Below are 16,257 nucleotides of genomic sequence, written 5' to 3' on the forward strand. Positions count from 1 at the left end.
ATCTACACACTGCAAACAGTTGCCACCTCTTGCCACCATGGCAGCTAAGGTGAAGTATACAAAGTTGCCACAAAGTGTAATCAGCTATATTGGATTTATATTTATATTAAATATAAATATATTTATATTATATTAAATATGTAGATTTTAAATAAGATACAGTGAATTATATAATTATCTAAGTTTCTTTAATATAGATACTAGAATATATGAAAATATGTATATATATGATTAATTTTATATGTCAGTTTTGCTAGATTTGTTCGGTCAGACATCATTCTAGATGTTTCTGCTATATTTTTTAGATGTGAGTAACACAGTCAGTAGACTGAATAAAACAGATTACTCTCCATTATGTGGGTGAATCTTATCAGTTGAAGGCTTTCAGAGCAAAAATGTAGGTTTCCCAAAAAACAAGCAATTCTTTCTCTAGACTGCTAGATTAAAAACTCTGCCTGAGTTTTTCCAGCTTTCTAACCTGCTGTTCAGAATTCATTTTTGATGTTCAGTATTCATTTTATAGGTATAATGGAAGCTTCCTTTGTATTTGGATGTTCTCTGAGTTATGGGATAGCAGCACCCCTTTTGAAGGGCACTAAGAACAGAACTTCTGCAATTAAGTAAGCCATTTTATTTCCTTGTTTGTTGTTTACATTGTTTACAACATTTTGGGCAGATACTGTAACCTATAAACATATACGCTTAATTTGTAATAACCATATTTTTAGGACAAACATATGTAAATGTGACTGATATGGATATATATGTACATATAAATCTAGAATATACACTTTTATCTTTAGTGTTTCATATGTAATTTTTAAAAACACTATTTATAATGACAACCTTATTACTATTCTACATAGTTTTTTGAAAAATTGTGGAGAAACCACATAACATAAAATTTACCATCTTAGCCATTTGTAAGTGTATGATACAGTTGTGTTAGCCATGTGTACTTTGTTGTGTAACAGACCACTAGAACTTTTTATCTTGCAAAGCTAAAACTCTATATCCATCACAGATAACTTCTATTTACCCACTTCTCCCCAGACTCTGAAAACCACCATTCTACTTTCTACAATTTTGACTACTTTTTATAACTCATGTAAGTGGGATCATGCAGTATTTGTCTTTTTCGTGACTGGCTTATTTCGCTTAGCATAATGTCCTCAAGGTTAATCCATGCTATATAGCATATGCCAGTATTTTCTTCCTTTTTAAGGCTAAATAATATTCCATTGCATGTATATGCTTTAGTTCTTTATTTTTTAAGCTTTCATTTTTTATTTATTTTTATTTATTTTATTTTTTTCCCCACCCTATCCCTTCCCCCCACTCCCCTAGTAACCTCAGTTTTGTTTCCTGAGAGTAAGAGTCCCTTATGGTTTGTCTCCTTCCCCGGTCCCATTTTGTTTCATTTTTTTTTCTTCCCTTCCCTCCACAACCCCCTGCTTTGCTTCTCAAATTCCTCATATCAGAGAGATCATATGATAATTGTCTTTCTCTGATTGACTTCTTTCACTTAGCATAATACCCTCTAGTTCCATCCACGTTGTAGCAAATGGCAAGATTTCTTTTTTGATGACTGCATAGTATTCCATTGTATGTATATATACCACGTCTTCTTTATTCATTCATCTGTTGATGGACATCTAGGCTTTTTCCATAGTTTGGCTATTGTGGACACCGCTGCTATAAACATTTGGGTGCACGTGCCCCTTCGGATCACTGCATTTGTATCTTTAGAGTAAATACCTAGCAGTGCGATTGCTGGGTCATAAGATAGCTCTATTTTCAACTTTTTGAGGAACCTCCATGCTGTTTTCCAGAGTGGCTGCTCCAGCTTGCCTTCCCACCAACAGTGTAGGAGGTCCCCTTTCTCCACATCCTCACCAACATCTGTCATTTCCTGACTTGTTAATTTTATATACCATACTTCTTTATCCATGTATCTGTCTGTGGACATTTAGCTTATTATGTCCACCCCTTGATTACTATGAATAATGCTTCAGTTAACATGGATAACATGGATAAGCAAATATCTCTTTGAAATTCTATTTTCAGTTCTTTTGGATATATACTCAGAAATGGGATTGGTAAATCATACGGTAATTCTATTTTTAATATTTTTGAGGAACTTCCATCTTATTTTCCATAGAGGCTCTGCCATTTACCTTCCCACTAGTAGTATATAAGGGTTCCAATTTCTCAATGTTCTAGCTAGCACTTGCTATTTTCTTTTTTCTTCTGCATCCTCCTCCACCTTTTCTTTCTTCTTTCTTCTTCTCTTTATCCTTCTTCTAATAGTCATCCTGACAGTTATGAGGTGATAGCTCATTGCAGTTTTGATTTTCTTTTCCCTTATGATTAGTGATATTGAGCACCTTTTCATTTACTTGTTGCCTATTTGTCTATTTTCTTTGGAGAAATGTCTAAACATTTAGTCTGTAACATGTACATTGCTTCTTCTAACAGTACTATTCAAAGACTCATAGATGCCATATTCATCACTGTGGTTTCTCACATCATACTACCTCTGACAAGGGACCATTGAGAAGACAAGTGTGACAGTATGACAACTACAGATTTCACTGGTCTTACTCTGTAATCCATTGTCCAGAAATAGCTGACTTGATAGAATGGTGTCATGGCTTGGTATCTTCACCAGTTTTTTGGTGGAATCTTTAAGTTTTCTATATTTAGGATCACGTCATCTTCAGAGACAGTTTTACTCATTCCTTTCTGATTTGAATATCTTTATTTATCTTTCTTGACCAGTTGATTGGGTTAGTATGTCCAGTGCTGTGTTGACTGAAAGTGGGCATCCTTGTTTTGCTCCTGATCTTACTTTGACATATATGGTTTTTATTATGTTGATGTGTGTTTCCTTAAACTCAATTTGTTGAGAGTTTTTATTATGAATGAATGATGAATTTTGTCAATGATTCTCTATATCAATTAACATGATCCTATGATTTTTATCTTTCATTTTGTTCATGTGGTGTATCACATTGGTTGATATGCAGTTATTGAACCATTCTTGCATGCCTGGAATAAATCCCACTTTGATTCTTTTAATGTATTGTTAAATTTGGTTTCCTAAGATTTTGTTGAGCATTTTTGAATCTGTGTGCATCAAGGATATTGGCTTGTAATTTTCTTTTCTTGTAGTGTCCTTGTCTGGTTTTAGTTATACATATGAATGTAACATCCAATTTCAATTTATTTTTTTTATTTAATATGACAAATGGGTAAAGTTTCTCTTTTGCCCATCAAAGGGATAGATATCTTATTGTACTGATGACATTTATGGATCTTTCCTTTTTTTTAATTTTAATTTTTATTTATTTATTTATTTTTTACATAAAACAGACTTCAATATTTATGACATAAAGGGGTACTAAATTAATACATTAAGAATCTTCTACAGATCAATAAGGGGAAAAAAACTCCTGCAAACACTTGTAAAGATTAGCAGGAAGTTCACAAAGGAAGGAATACATATTCCCAATAAACATAAAAATATATAGAAATTGGTTCCATTTCACTATTTGCAAATAGAATAACAGTGATATATATAATATGCATATTATTATATTAGATATTATATTATATTACATTATATTATATGTAGTTAGCAAAGATTCTGAATATTTAGTGCTAGCTAATTTGTGGTAAAAAGACAATGTTTGAAGAATATAATTAGAATAACTTTTTTTCCTTTTTACTTTAAATTCAATTAACATATAGTGTATTATTAGTTTCTGAAGTAAAGTTCAGGGATTCATCAGTCTTACATAATACCCAGTGCTCATTACATCATGTGCTCTTCTTCACCCAGTAACCCCATCCCCTAACCTCCCACAGCAACCTTCAGTTTGTTTCCTATGATTATGAGTCTCTTATGTTTTGTCTCCCTCTCTGATTTCATCTTATTTTATTTTTCCCTCCCTTCCCCTATTTGTTTTGTTTCTTAAGTCCCACATATGAGTGAGATCATATAATAATTGTGTTTCTCTGATTGACTCATTTCACTTAGCCTGATACCCTCTAGTCATAGCCAAATACCATCCACGTTATTGCAAATGGCAAGATGTCATTTTTTGGATGACTGAGTAGTATTCCATTATGTGTGAATGTATATATGTATGTACATGTGTATGTATGTATATATGTTTGTGTGTGTGTGTATATATGTGTATATATATATATATACATATATATGTATGTATATATATATATATATAAACAATATTTGTTCTGGCAGTCCATAAGCTTGGAATGTTTTTCCATTTCTTTGTGTTCTTCAGTTTTTCATGAGTGTTCTATAGTTTTCTGAGTACAGATCATTTGCCTCTTTGGTTAGGCTTATTCCTAGGTATCTTAGGGATTTTGGTGCAATTGTGTGTGGGATCAACTCCTTAACTTCTCTTCTGTCTCATTGTTAGTGTATAAAAATGCAACTGATTTCTGTGTATTGATTTTATATCCTGCTACTTTGCTGAATTCCTGTATGAGTTCTAGAAATTTTTTGGTGGAGTCTTTTGGTTTTTCCACATAGAGTATCGTGTCATCTGTGAAGACTGAGAGTTTGACTTCTTTGCTGATTTGGATGGATGCCTTTTATTTCTTTTTGTTGTCTGACTGCCGAGGCTAGGACTTCTAGTACTATGTTGAACAACAGTGTTGAGAGTGAACATCCCTGCCATGTTCCTGACCTTAGGGGGAAAGCTCTCAGTTTTTTCCCATTGAGAATGATATTCTCTGTAGGCTTTTTACATATGGCTTTTATGATATTGAGGTATGTACCCTCTATCCCTACACTTTAAACAGTTTTAACCAAGAAAGGATGCTATACACTGTCAAATGTCTTTTCTGAATCTATTGAGAAGATCATAGGGTTCTTATCCTTTCTTTTATTAATGTATTGTATTACACTGGTTGATTTACAGATGTTAAACCACCTTTGCAGCCCAGGAATAAATTTCACTTGGTTGTGGTGAATAAGCCTTTTAATGTACTGTTGGATCCTGTTGACTTGGTATCTTGGTGAGAATTTTTGTATCCATGTTCATCAGGGATATTGGTCTGTAATTCTTTTTGGTGGGGTCTGTGTCTGATTTTATGATCAAGGTAATGCTGGCCTCATAGAAAGAGTTTTGAAGTTTTCCTTCCATTTCTATTTTTTGAAACAGCTTCAGAATAATAGGTATTAATTCTTTAAATGTTTGGTAGAATTTTCCTGGTAGAATTTTCCTGGGAGGCCATCCATCCCTGGACTCTGTTTTGGGGAGGTTTTTTTTTTTTTTTTAAGATTTTATTTATTTGCCAAAGAGAGAGAGAGTGAAAGCACGAACTGGGGGAGCTGCAGGCAGAGGGAGAACCAGGCTCCCTGCTGAGCAGGGAGCCCAATTCAGGACTCAATCCCAGGACCCTGAGATCATGACCTGAGCCAAAGGTAGATGCTTAAATGACTGAGCCAGCCAGGCATCCCTGTTGGGAGATTTTTGATTACTGCTTCATTTTCCTTGCTGGTTATTGGTCTGTTCATTTTTTCTATTTATTCCTGTTTCAGTTTTGGTAGTTTATATGTTTCTAGTAATGTCTCCATTTCTTCAAGATTGCCTACTTTGTTGCTATATAGTTGCTCCACAATATGTTCTTATAATTGTTTATATTTCTTATATTTCTTCAGTGTTGGTTGTGATCTCTTTCATTCATTATTTTATTTATTTGTGTCCTTTCTCTTTTCTTATTGATAAGTCTGGCCAGGGGTTTATCAATCTTATCAATTCTTTCAAAGAACCAACTCCTAATTTCATTGATCTGTTCTACTATTTTTTTTTTTTTTTGGTTTCTATTTCACTAATATCTGTTCTAATCTTTATTAATTCTCTTCTCCTGCTGGATTTAGTCTTATTTGTTATTCTTTCTCCAGCTCCTTTAGGTATAAAGTTAGGTTGTGTATTTGAGCCCTTTTATTTTTTTTTGAGAAAAGCTTGTATTGCTATACACTCTTAGGACCACCTTTGCTGCATTCCAAAGGATTTGAATAGTTGGATTTTCATTTTCATTTGTTTCTATGAATTCTTTTAAATTCTTCTTTAATTTCCTGGTTGACCCCATCATTCTTTAGTCAGATGCTCTTTAACCTCCTTTTATTTGACTTCTTTCCAAATTTCCTGTTGTGATTGAGCTGAAATTTCAAAGCATCATGGTCTGAAAATATGCAGGGAATGATCACAGACTTTTGGTACTGGTTGAGATCTGATTTGTAACCTAGTATGTGATCTATTCTGGAGAATATTCCATGTGCACTCCAGAAGAATGTATATTCTGTTGCTTTAGGATGGAATGCTCTGAAAATATCTGTGAAGTCCATTTGGTCCAATGTGTCATTCAAAGCCCTTTTTCCTTGTTGATTTTCTACTTAGATGATTTGTCCGTTGCAGTAGATGGAGTGTTATAGTACCTTACTATTATTGTATTATCATCAATATGTATCTTTAATTTTGTTGATAATTCATTTTTATAATTGGCTACTCCCATGTTAGGGGCATAAATATTTGCAATTGTTAGATCTACTTGGTGGATAGACCCTTTACTTATGATCTAGTGTCCTTCCTCATCTCTTTATTACAGTCTTGGGTTTAAAATCTAATTTGTCTGATATAAGGATTACACCCCAGCTTTCTTTTGATGTCCATTAGCATGATAAATGGTTTTGCACTCCCTCACTTTCAATTTGGAGGTGTCTTTGTGTCTAAAATGAATCTCTTGCAAGCAGCATATCTGTGGGTCTTGCTTTTTATCTAATCTGATACCCTGTGTGTTTTAATTGGGGCTTTTCCCCCATTTACATTTAGAGTAATGTATATCAGAGTATCTATTGAAAGATATAAATTTAGTGCCATTGTATTACTTGTACAGTCACTGTTTCTGTATATTGTCTCTGTTCCTTTCTGGTTCATGTTACTTTTGGACTCTCTCTTTGGTTAAAAGATCCCCCTTAATATTTCTTGCAAGGCTGGTTCAGTGATCACAAATTCTTTTAGTTTGTGTTTGTCCTGAAGCTTTTTACCTTCCTTCTATTTTGATTGGCAGCCTGGCTGAATAAAGTATTCTTGGCTGCATATTTTTCTCATTTAGCACCTTGAATGTATCATGCCAGTCCTTTCTGTCCTTCCAGGTCTCTTTGGATGGGTGTTCTGCCAATCTAATGTTTCTGCTTGTATATGTTAAGGACCTCTTGTCCTTACCTGCTTTCAGGACTTTTTCTTTGTCTCCAAGATTTGCAAGCTTCACTGTTATATGTTGAGATATTTACCTATATTTATTGGTTTTGAGGGGGTTCTCTGTGCCTCCTGAACTTGAATATTTGTGTTGAATATTTTTGTGACATAGATCACAAGTCAGACAGAGATCACAAGTAGGCAGAGAGGCAGGCAGAGAGGGGGTGAAGCAGGCTTCCTGCTGAGCAGAGAGCCTGATGTGGGGCTCGATCCCAGGACTCTGGGATCATGACCTGAGCCGAAAGCAGAGGCTTTAACCCACTGAGCCACCCAGGCGCCCCTCTAGTATTGTTTATTTTTATAGTATCATTTATCTCTCAGATTCTCCCCTCATGACCCAGTAGTTGTGTATCTCTTTTTCTCAGCATTTATTCTCCATCATTTTGTCTTCTATATCACTAATTCTCTCTTTTGCTTCATTTATCCTAATAATTAGTGCCTCCATTTTTTATTGCATCTCATTAATACCTCTTTTTATTTCAACTGGATTAGATTTTAGTTCTTTTATTTCTATAGAAAGGGATTCTCTTTATTGAAAATATTCCACTAAGCTTATTCCTAGTAATTTAAAGTGTTTTTGTTAGCATTGTGCATGGAATCTTTATATTATTATGTTTCTTAATTATTTCTAGTAGGAGGAAAATCTATTGATATGGAGGGCACTGTATTCAATTCTTTGCTTATACTTTTCTTTTTCCTTTGTTCTTTGCTTACACTTTTAATTAATTTCCTCAGTCTTCTTGGTTATCAATTGTTTGCACATATGTAATAATCATATGTAGCATAATGCACATACTTATAATACATAGCTGGATTCAAAAACAAAAAGAGAAAAAGAGAAAATTTCTAAGTATTATAATCAGTGAGGAAACACATAGCCCTAGTGACAATCTTCTCCCTAAGTGATACAAAATAATTTCACAACTATGAAAATTTTTCCAAGATTGTGGCCTTAGCATAACTGAAGACAAAGAATGTTGAACCTGCAAAATGTACAATCAGTAAAAAGAGAAAATCAACAAATCCAGCACAGGATCCTTCATATTCCCATCCCACCCTGCTCACTGCAAAGTCTATAAAGGCAGACCAAGAAAAACTGCAGAAGATAAAGCCTATAAAAGGGTCCTTTGGGCGATTAGGTATGATCACTAGAAGGGTAATTAACATTCAATCTGAGTTGAGTCAGAGAAGGAACTGTATGAAAGAGATTTCCAAGTATTGGTGATTTAAAGGGCCAGATATCAGAAAAAGTGTTAGTTATGTACCTTAAAGGGCCAGGGCTGTCCTAAAGGGTGTGCATGATTTAAAGGGGCAGGAGTTTAAAGGATAGGTGATATTTAAAGGGATAGTCTTCCAAACTCATGGTTTCAGCTGAAGAAAAAAAGTTAAAAGAATAAAGAATTATTTTTGCCACCTGGGTGGACATGGGAAAAGAAAGAAAAGGGAAAAATTTAGACTCCTGCAGGATAAAAGAAAACTACATAATTGGAGGACTCACAATCAGCAAAACAAAACAATAGGGACAAATTAACAGAAAATGCCCCATCTCTCTCTCTCTGTTTGATTATGACATTGTTGTAATGAAATACACGATGTTAAAATTTTTTATTTTTTCTCTGTTAAAGTGTTGAAGACAGTTATGACATTCAAAGCTGGCTGCAGCATTGGTGGATTTATTTTGGTATGGTTTCACTTATTGCATGGTCTACATTAATACCATTGTCATGCTTTCCACACAGTGTACGAGGTGACTATAAAACTATAATTCATTTAATTAAAAGACAATAGATTCCTTGTCCCCACCCCCATCTCCAATGTCAGAATATGGCTGAACTATATTTCTTTTTGTTATGGAGATATGGTGACATATGCTAGTGTTATTTGAGCAAATGAAGCTGGATTTGGCCAAATATTATTTTATTTATGTGCTAGACTTTAGTATGTATTTTTGCTTCTTGTCATTTTTTATACTAGAGTTCATAATTTTTCTTTAAAAAGAAACATGTTTTAATCTATTTATCTAGTATTATTTAATACATGAAAGAATTATTGAAGATAAAATAAGTATTAACTTTTTTTTGAAAACACTGAAAGCTAACATGTAACATTAGAGAAATCATATACTTTCCTAACAGTAGTACAAAATATTTTTAGCAATGTCAAAGATTACTCTTTTACATTTTAGGGCTGTGCTGTCAAATGCTAAAGTCACTTGCCACATGTGGCTACTTAAATTTCAAATTAAAATTAGAAACCCATGTACTCATTCATAGGAGCCACATTTCTAGTATTAATAATAGCTTCAGATAGCCCATGGCTACAGTATTGGACAGTACAGATATAGAAAATTTTCATTACTATAGAATATTCTTCATGACAACACTGTTTTAGGAGAATGTGCTTTTTACTTAATTAGATTGATCTTAGCTTGTTCACCCATAGCTCACTTATCATTTCAAGAAAAACTGGGTTTATTAAGATGTGTGCATATATTTAACTTTTTAAATTATTCAAACATGTCATAAGATTCTTTTACGTGTTATCATATAGGTACAGCAAAGATAAAAGCTGAGAAGCGTAAGCAGCCTCATCAATTCGGTGGACAGATTAAAGATAAGGAATTTGAAACTAGTATCAAGGATTTATTTGCTACTATTTGGGTAAAGTAAAATATTTTATGCACATAAGGCAAATAAGCTGACCTGTAGAAGATATAAGAAAATAACCACAAAGTGTTCAACTAAAATCTGAGTAGGACTTTTGAAGTCTTAATTAACTTTTTCATTTTATAGATAATGGAAAATAGGACCCACCTTACATAAGTGGCGTTTCCAGGAACATGGCTAGTGTCAGAGGATGGTACTAGTATTTTCCTTCTCTTTCTTTTAATTTTACTTTTGTGTTAATTTGTTTTGTTCTTTCCCTGAAGAAATACATAAGACATTTAATGAGATGACTTACAGGTATGTTTTAGTATGTTTAAATGACTTAGCAGAGAACTCTAGAAGTTAGTAAATATTGCAGACATCATATTTTATGGAAAATATCTCAGTATCCAATGGAGAAGAAATCTTTGCTTCTCTAGGTGAGAAACAAGACCTGCGATATAGACATAGATTGAAAAACCCAACTTCTTTTTAAAATTTTTTAGATTTTATTTATGTGAGAAAGAAAGAGAGAGGGAATATGTGAGTGCAAGCAGAGGAGGAGCAGAAGGGGGCGGAGAGGGAAAGAATCTCAAACTCAATGCTCAGCGTGGAGTGAGCCATGGAGCTCGATCTCACGACCCTGCGATTATGATCTAAGCTGAAACTGAGAGTCCGATGCTCAACTGACTGAGCCCCCTTCACCCTGAAAAAATCCCAGCTTCTAAATAGTGATCCTATATTCAATTTGCTTCCTCTTCTCCTTTTCATAACTTTATCCTTTATGTTGTGGGCAGAACAGCATTGAAGATATAAATCTAACACCCATGGCTCTATGGAGCCATGTTCTTGTGTGGGTCTTAGATCTTAAAAAAAATACAGATTAAAAGCAAGTGATTAACAATTATGTAGAGGAAATTCCATGTAAAATGGAATTGGGTCAAAGTAGGCTTCACCAAACAGGAGCTTTTAAATGGAAAACCCTAAAGCAAAAGAAGGAATTATTCATGCAAAGAATGGTCATTAAGAAAATTCCAGGCATAAGAAGCACATGTGGAAACTTGTGTTTGAGGCAGCAGAGTTTTGGCTACATTCTGTTTAGAGAATACTTGTATGTTTAGACCATGGTTGCTTGGTGGGCAGAGTGAAAGGATATACGAGGTTGGAGAGACAAGCAGAGGCTAGCTCTTGAAGGTCCTTGTGGGACATAACGAGAACTTCAGATTTTTTTTTTTTTTAAAGATGTTTTTTATTTATTTATGAGAGAGAGAGAGAGAGCGAGCACAGGCAGACAGAATGGCAGGCAGAGGCAGAGGGAGAAGCAGGCTCCCTGCCGAGCAAGGAGCCCGATGTGGGACTCGATCCCAGGACGCTGGGATCATGACCTGAGCCGAAGGCAGCTGCTTAACCAACTGAGCCACCCAGGCGTCCCGGCAGATTTTGTTTTTAATGCAATAGGAAGTCACTAATATAAATAAGGGAATAATGTTCTAAGAACTTTAAAACATGGTTTTACGTAAAAAATGGGTTAGAGTGGGATAAGAATTGAAAAGGCAGTATGATTTGGGTGTTGTTAACAGGAAGTTTTCTCTCGGTATTATAAATGGTTATTTTTTATTCAACTGTAGTACATGAGACCCAATTACAAGAACCAACTAAAGAATTACTTGGAATTTGTAAATTCAGGGCTATTGACAATGGTTTGTAGAAGAAGAAAAAAGGTAGACCTTTCACATAGGAATATGATTTGAGATTCTTGAGCCTTAAAAAGAAAGAAAATAAATTAAAACCTAAAATATGGGGAAGCAAATGTTCTAAAATCTACATATAGACATGTAATATTAAGATCCAACAGAAAGCTTATGTATCTAGACTCTTGCCTATAGGTAAGAAAACAGAGGGGAAAATGGGCCATACTTTAGGGAGCCTACTAGATTAGAAAAGTTCCCACTGTTTGCTTTGTTTCATGGTTTAGCACCTGCCAAAACTATTTCTTAGCAAAATGTAGCTATGTTGGTGAAATTATTCTATTTTATTTTATTTTATTTTACATTTTGGTGAAATTTGAGTAGGGCATTTCTTCTCTGATCCTAAGTGAGTCAGCCAGTGATTTCTATTAGGTTGGTGGTTACTTGTGAGTTAGTTAAGCAATGCAGGTCATTAAAGAATTCACATAAGGAATGTAAGAATTCATGTAAGGAGTTGAGCAGTGGGTAAAAATCTCCTGATGTTGTAGGTGTAGGTTTTTTTTTTTTCTAAAAAAAGAGGTTTCTTGTCATAAATTTTTATTTAAAGGAGCCAGAGAACTATCTAGTTTTAGAATGTATTCTCTCTACTATTACCATATTTCTTGTTGGTCCTTACTTATATATTTTAGAAAATTCATCAATTAAGGAAAGAAAAAAGTTTTATTCAAATGTCAGTAAAGATAATTTTAATTTTAAAATAGATAAAATAGACATAAATAAAAGCTAAAAAGCCTGAAGAGAGACAAAATATTTAATATATTTATAAAGTTATAATATCCATTGCAAATCCTCAATAATATATTAGCAAATCAAATCCAACATTAAAAGAATTATTCACCATGATCGAGTGGGATTTATTCCTGGGGTGTAGGGTGGTTCAATATTTGCAAAACAATCAACATGATATATTACATTAATAAAAAGAGATAAGAATGATATGGTCCTCTCAATAGGTGCAGAAAAGCGTTTGACAAAATACAGTATCCATTTTTGATAAAAAACCCTCAACAAAATGGGTGTATATGGAACACGCCTCAACATTATAAAGGCCATGTATGAAAGACCCACAACTAATATCATTGGGGAAAAACTGAGAGCTTTTCTTCTAAATTTAGGAACAAGACAGAGATGTCTATTCTCACCATTTCTATTTAACATAGTATTAGAAGTCTTTAGCCTTTGGCAACCAGACAACAAAAAGAAATAAAAAGAATCTAAGTTGACAAGAAGTAAGCTTTCATTATTTGCAGAGGACAGGACACTTTATGTAGAAAATCCAAAAGATTCCACCAAAAAATTGCTAGAACTAATACATGAATTCAGCAGAGTTGCAGGATACAAAATCAATGTACAGAAATTTGTTGCATTTCTATACACCAATAATGAAGCAGAAGAAAGAGAAATCAAGTAATTGATCCCATTTACAATTGCACCAAAAACCATAAGATAGGAATAAACTTAACCAAAGAGGAGGTAAAAGATCTGTACTCTGAAAACTATAGAACATTTATAAAAGAAATTGAAGATGACACAAAAAAATAGAAAGGTCTTCCATGCTCATGAATTGGAAGAACAAATATTATTAAAATATCTATATTACCCAAAGCAATCTACATATTTAACACAACTCCTATCAAAATACCACCAACATTTTTCACAGCACTAGAACAAACAATCCTAAAATGTGTATGGAACCACAAAGCCACAGAAAAACCAAAGCAATCTTGAAAAACAAAAGCAAAGCTGGAGGCATCACGATTCTGGACTTCAAACTATATTACAAAGCTGTAGTTATCAAGACAGTATGGTACTGGCACAAACCCAGACATGGATCAATAGAACAGAACAGAAAACCCCAAAATGGATCCACAACTATAAGATCAGCTAATCTTCAACAAAGCCGGAAAGAATATCCAATGGAAAAAAGACAGTCTCTTGAACAAATGGTATAGGAAAAACTGACAGCAATAAGCAGAAGAATGAAATTGGATCACTTTGTACATTACACACAAAAGTAAATTAAAAAATGGATGAATGACCTAAATATGAGACAGGAATTCATCAGAATCCTAGAGGAGAACACAAGCAGCAACTTCTTTGACATCAATGGTAGCAACTTCTTACTGGACACATCACTGAAGGCAAAGGAAACAAAAACAGAAATAAATTATTGGTAGTTTGTAAAGATAAAAATCTTCTGCACAGCAAAGGAAACAATCAACAAAACTAAGATGTAGCCTGTGGAATGGGAGAAGATATTTGCAAATGACATATCTGATAAAGGGTTAGTATCCAAAATCTATGAAGAACTTACCAAACTCAACACCCAAAACCCAAATAATACAGTTAAGAAATGGGCAGAAGACATGAATAGATATTTTTTCTAAAGAAGACATACAGATGGCTAACAGACTCATGAAAATATGATCAATATCACTCATCACTGGGAAATGCAAGTCAAAACCATGACGAGATACTGCCTCACACCTGTCAGAATGGCTGAAACTAATGACACAGGAACTAAAAGATGTTGGTGAGGTGTAGAGAAAGGAGACCCCTCTTGCACTCTTGGTGGGAATGCAAACTGGTGCAGCTGCTCTGGAAAACAGTATGGAGGTTCCTCAAAAAGTTAAAGATAGGGGTGTCTGGATGGCCCAGTCAGTTAAGTGTCCGACTTTTGATTTCAGCTCAGGTCATGATTTCAGAGTCCTGGGATTGAGCTCCGCATCGGGCTCTCTGCTTAGTGGGAAGTCTGTTGTCTCTCTCTCCTTCTGCTTGCTCTGTCTCTCTCTCTCTCTCTCAAATAAATAAAAAATCTTAAAAAAAAAAGTTAAGAAAAGGACTATTCTATAACCCAGCAATTGCATTATAGGTATTACCCAAAGGATTAAAAAAAAATACAGATTCAAACAGGCATATGCACTTTGATGTTTATACCAGCATTATCATCAATAACCAAAATATTGAGAGAGACAAAATGTCCATCAGCTGATGAATGGTAAAGAAAATGTGGTGTACACACACACACACACACACACACACACACACACACAGGAATATTACTCAGCCATCAAAAGAATGATATATTGCCATTTGCAATCATGTGGATTGAGCTACAGTGTATTATGCTATGTGAAATAAGTCAGTCAGAGAAAGACTATGCCATATGAGGTGGAATTTAAGAAACAAAATAGATGAACATATGGGAAGGGTAAAAAGGAGAGAGAGAGAGAGAGATGGAAACAAATCGTTAGAGACTCTTAATGATAGAGAACAAACAAGATTGATGGAGGGAAGTGGGAAGGGGATGAGTTAAATGGGTGATGGGTGTTAAGGAGGGCAGTTGTTATGATGAGCACTGGGTGTTGTATGTAAGTGATGAATCACTGAATTCTACTCCTGAAACAATGTTGTACTTTATGTTAATTAACTAGAATTTAAATAAAAATTTGAAGAAAAAAATAAACAAGTAAAAAAAATTATAATATCCGTGAGGTGAAAAGTTATAAATAAAAAGTCAGTGGGTCTAAGCTTAAGAATAGAAGGTGAACCCTCTTATGCTGTTGTGGGAATGCAAGTTGGTGCAGCCACTTTGGGAAACAGTATGGAGGTTCCTCAAAAATTAAAAAAAAATAGGGCTACCCTATGACCTGGCAATGGTACTATTGGGTATTTACCTGAAAGATACAGATGTAGTGAAAAGAAGGGTCATATGCATCCCAATGTTCATAGCAGCAATGGCTACAATAGCCAAACTGTGGAAAGAGCCAAGATGCCCTTCAATAGATGAATGGATAAAGAAGATATGGTCCATATATACAATGGGATGTTACTCAGCCATCAGGAAAGATGAATACCCAGCTTTTGCATCAGCATGGGTGGGACTGGAGGAGATTATGCTAAGTGAAATAAGTCAAGCAGAGAAAGTCAATTATCATATGGTTTCACTTATTTGTGGAACATAAGGAATATCATGGAGGACATTAGAAGAAGGGAGGGAAAAATGAAGGGGGGAATCAGAGGGGGAGAGGAACCACAAGAGACTGTGTACTCCAAGAAAGAAACTGAGGGTTTTAGAGGGGAAGAGGGTGGGGGGATGGGTGAGCCTGGTGATAGGCATTAAGGAGAGCACATATTGCATAGAGCACTGGGTATTATATGCAAACTATGAATTATGGAACAGTACATCAAAAACACTACATCAGAAACCCCTGTACACATATAGGAGTACTACTGTATGGTGACTGACATAACATAATAAAAAATAAATAGATTAAGCATGTGAATTAGTGAAATGTTAATGTGGAATTTTGAAAATGTTTCAAAAATATCTTGTTATAGAATGCCAAAAAAAAAGAGCAATAACTACCCATAGCTCTCAGAATATAATGGATTAAAAATATATTTCAAAAGAATAAAAATAGAAAGCTTAGTAATTAGGGAAATAAATCAGGGAAAAGAAAAAATGAAATTAAGACTGGCTAGAAGCAGGTAAAGAATAAGATTTTATAGGAGAAAACTTTTTAAATGTATAGAGCATAGAGATCAACACTTTATCTTCTTTATCTC

The 16,257-nt window shown here is 34.3% G+C and overlaps 1 protein-coding gene across 1 annotated transcript in view; it reads left to right on the plus strand.

Moving 5' to 3' along the window:
- Positions 1 to 16,257, plus strand: part of SLCO6A1 (solute carrier organic anion transporter family member 6A1) — a 93,539-nt gene that overhangs the window by 24,758 nt on the left and 52,524 nt on the right. The window contains exons 4-6 of the mRNA XM_032845772.1: positions 524 to 620; positions 8,921 to 9,042; positions 9,846 to 9,955. Coding sequence (XP_032701663.1) covers positions 524 to 620; positions 8,921 to 9,042; positions 9,846 to 9,955 — 329 coding nt within the window. The remainder of the gene's footprint in view (positions 1 to 523; positions 621 to 8,920; positions 9,043 to 9,845; positions 9,956 to 16,257) is intronic.

This window comes from Lontra canadensis, unplaced genomic scaffold, assembly GCF_010015895.1.
Source record: "Lontra canadensis isolate GAN:19392208 unplaced genomic scaffold, GSC_riverotter_1.0 scaffold4, whole genome shotgun sequence".
NCBI lineage: Eukaryota > Metazoa > Chordata > Mammalia > Carnivora > Mustelidae > Lontra > Lontra canadensis.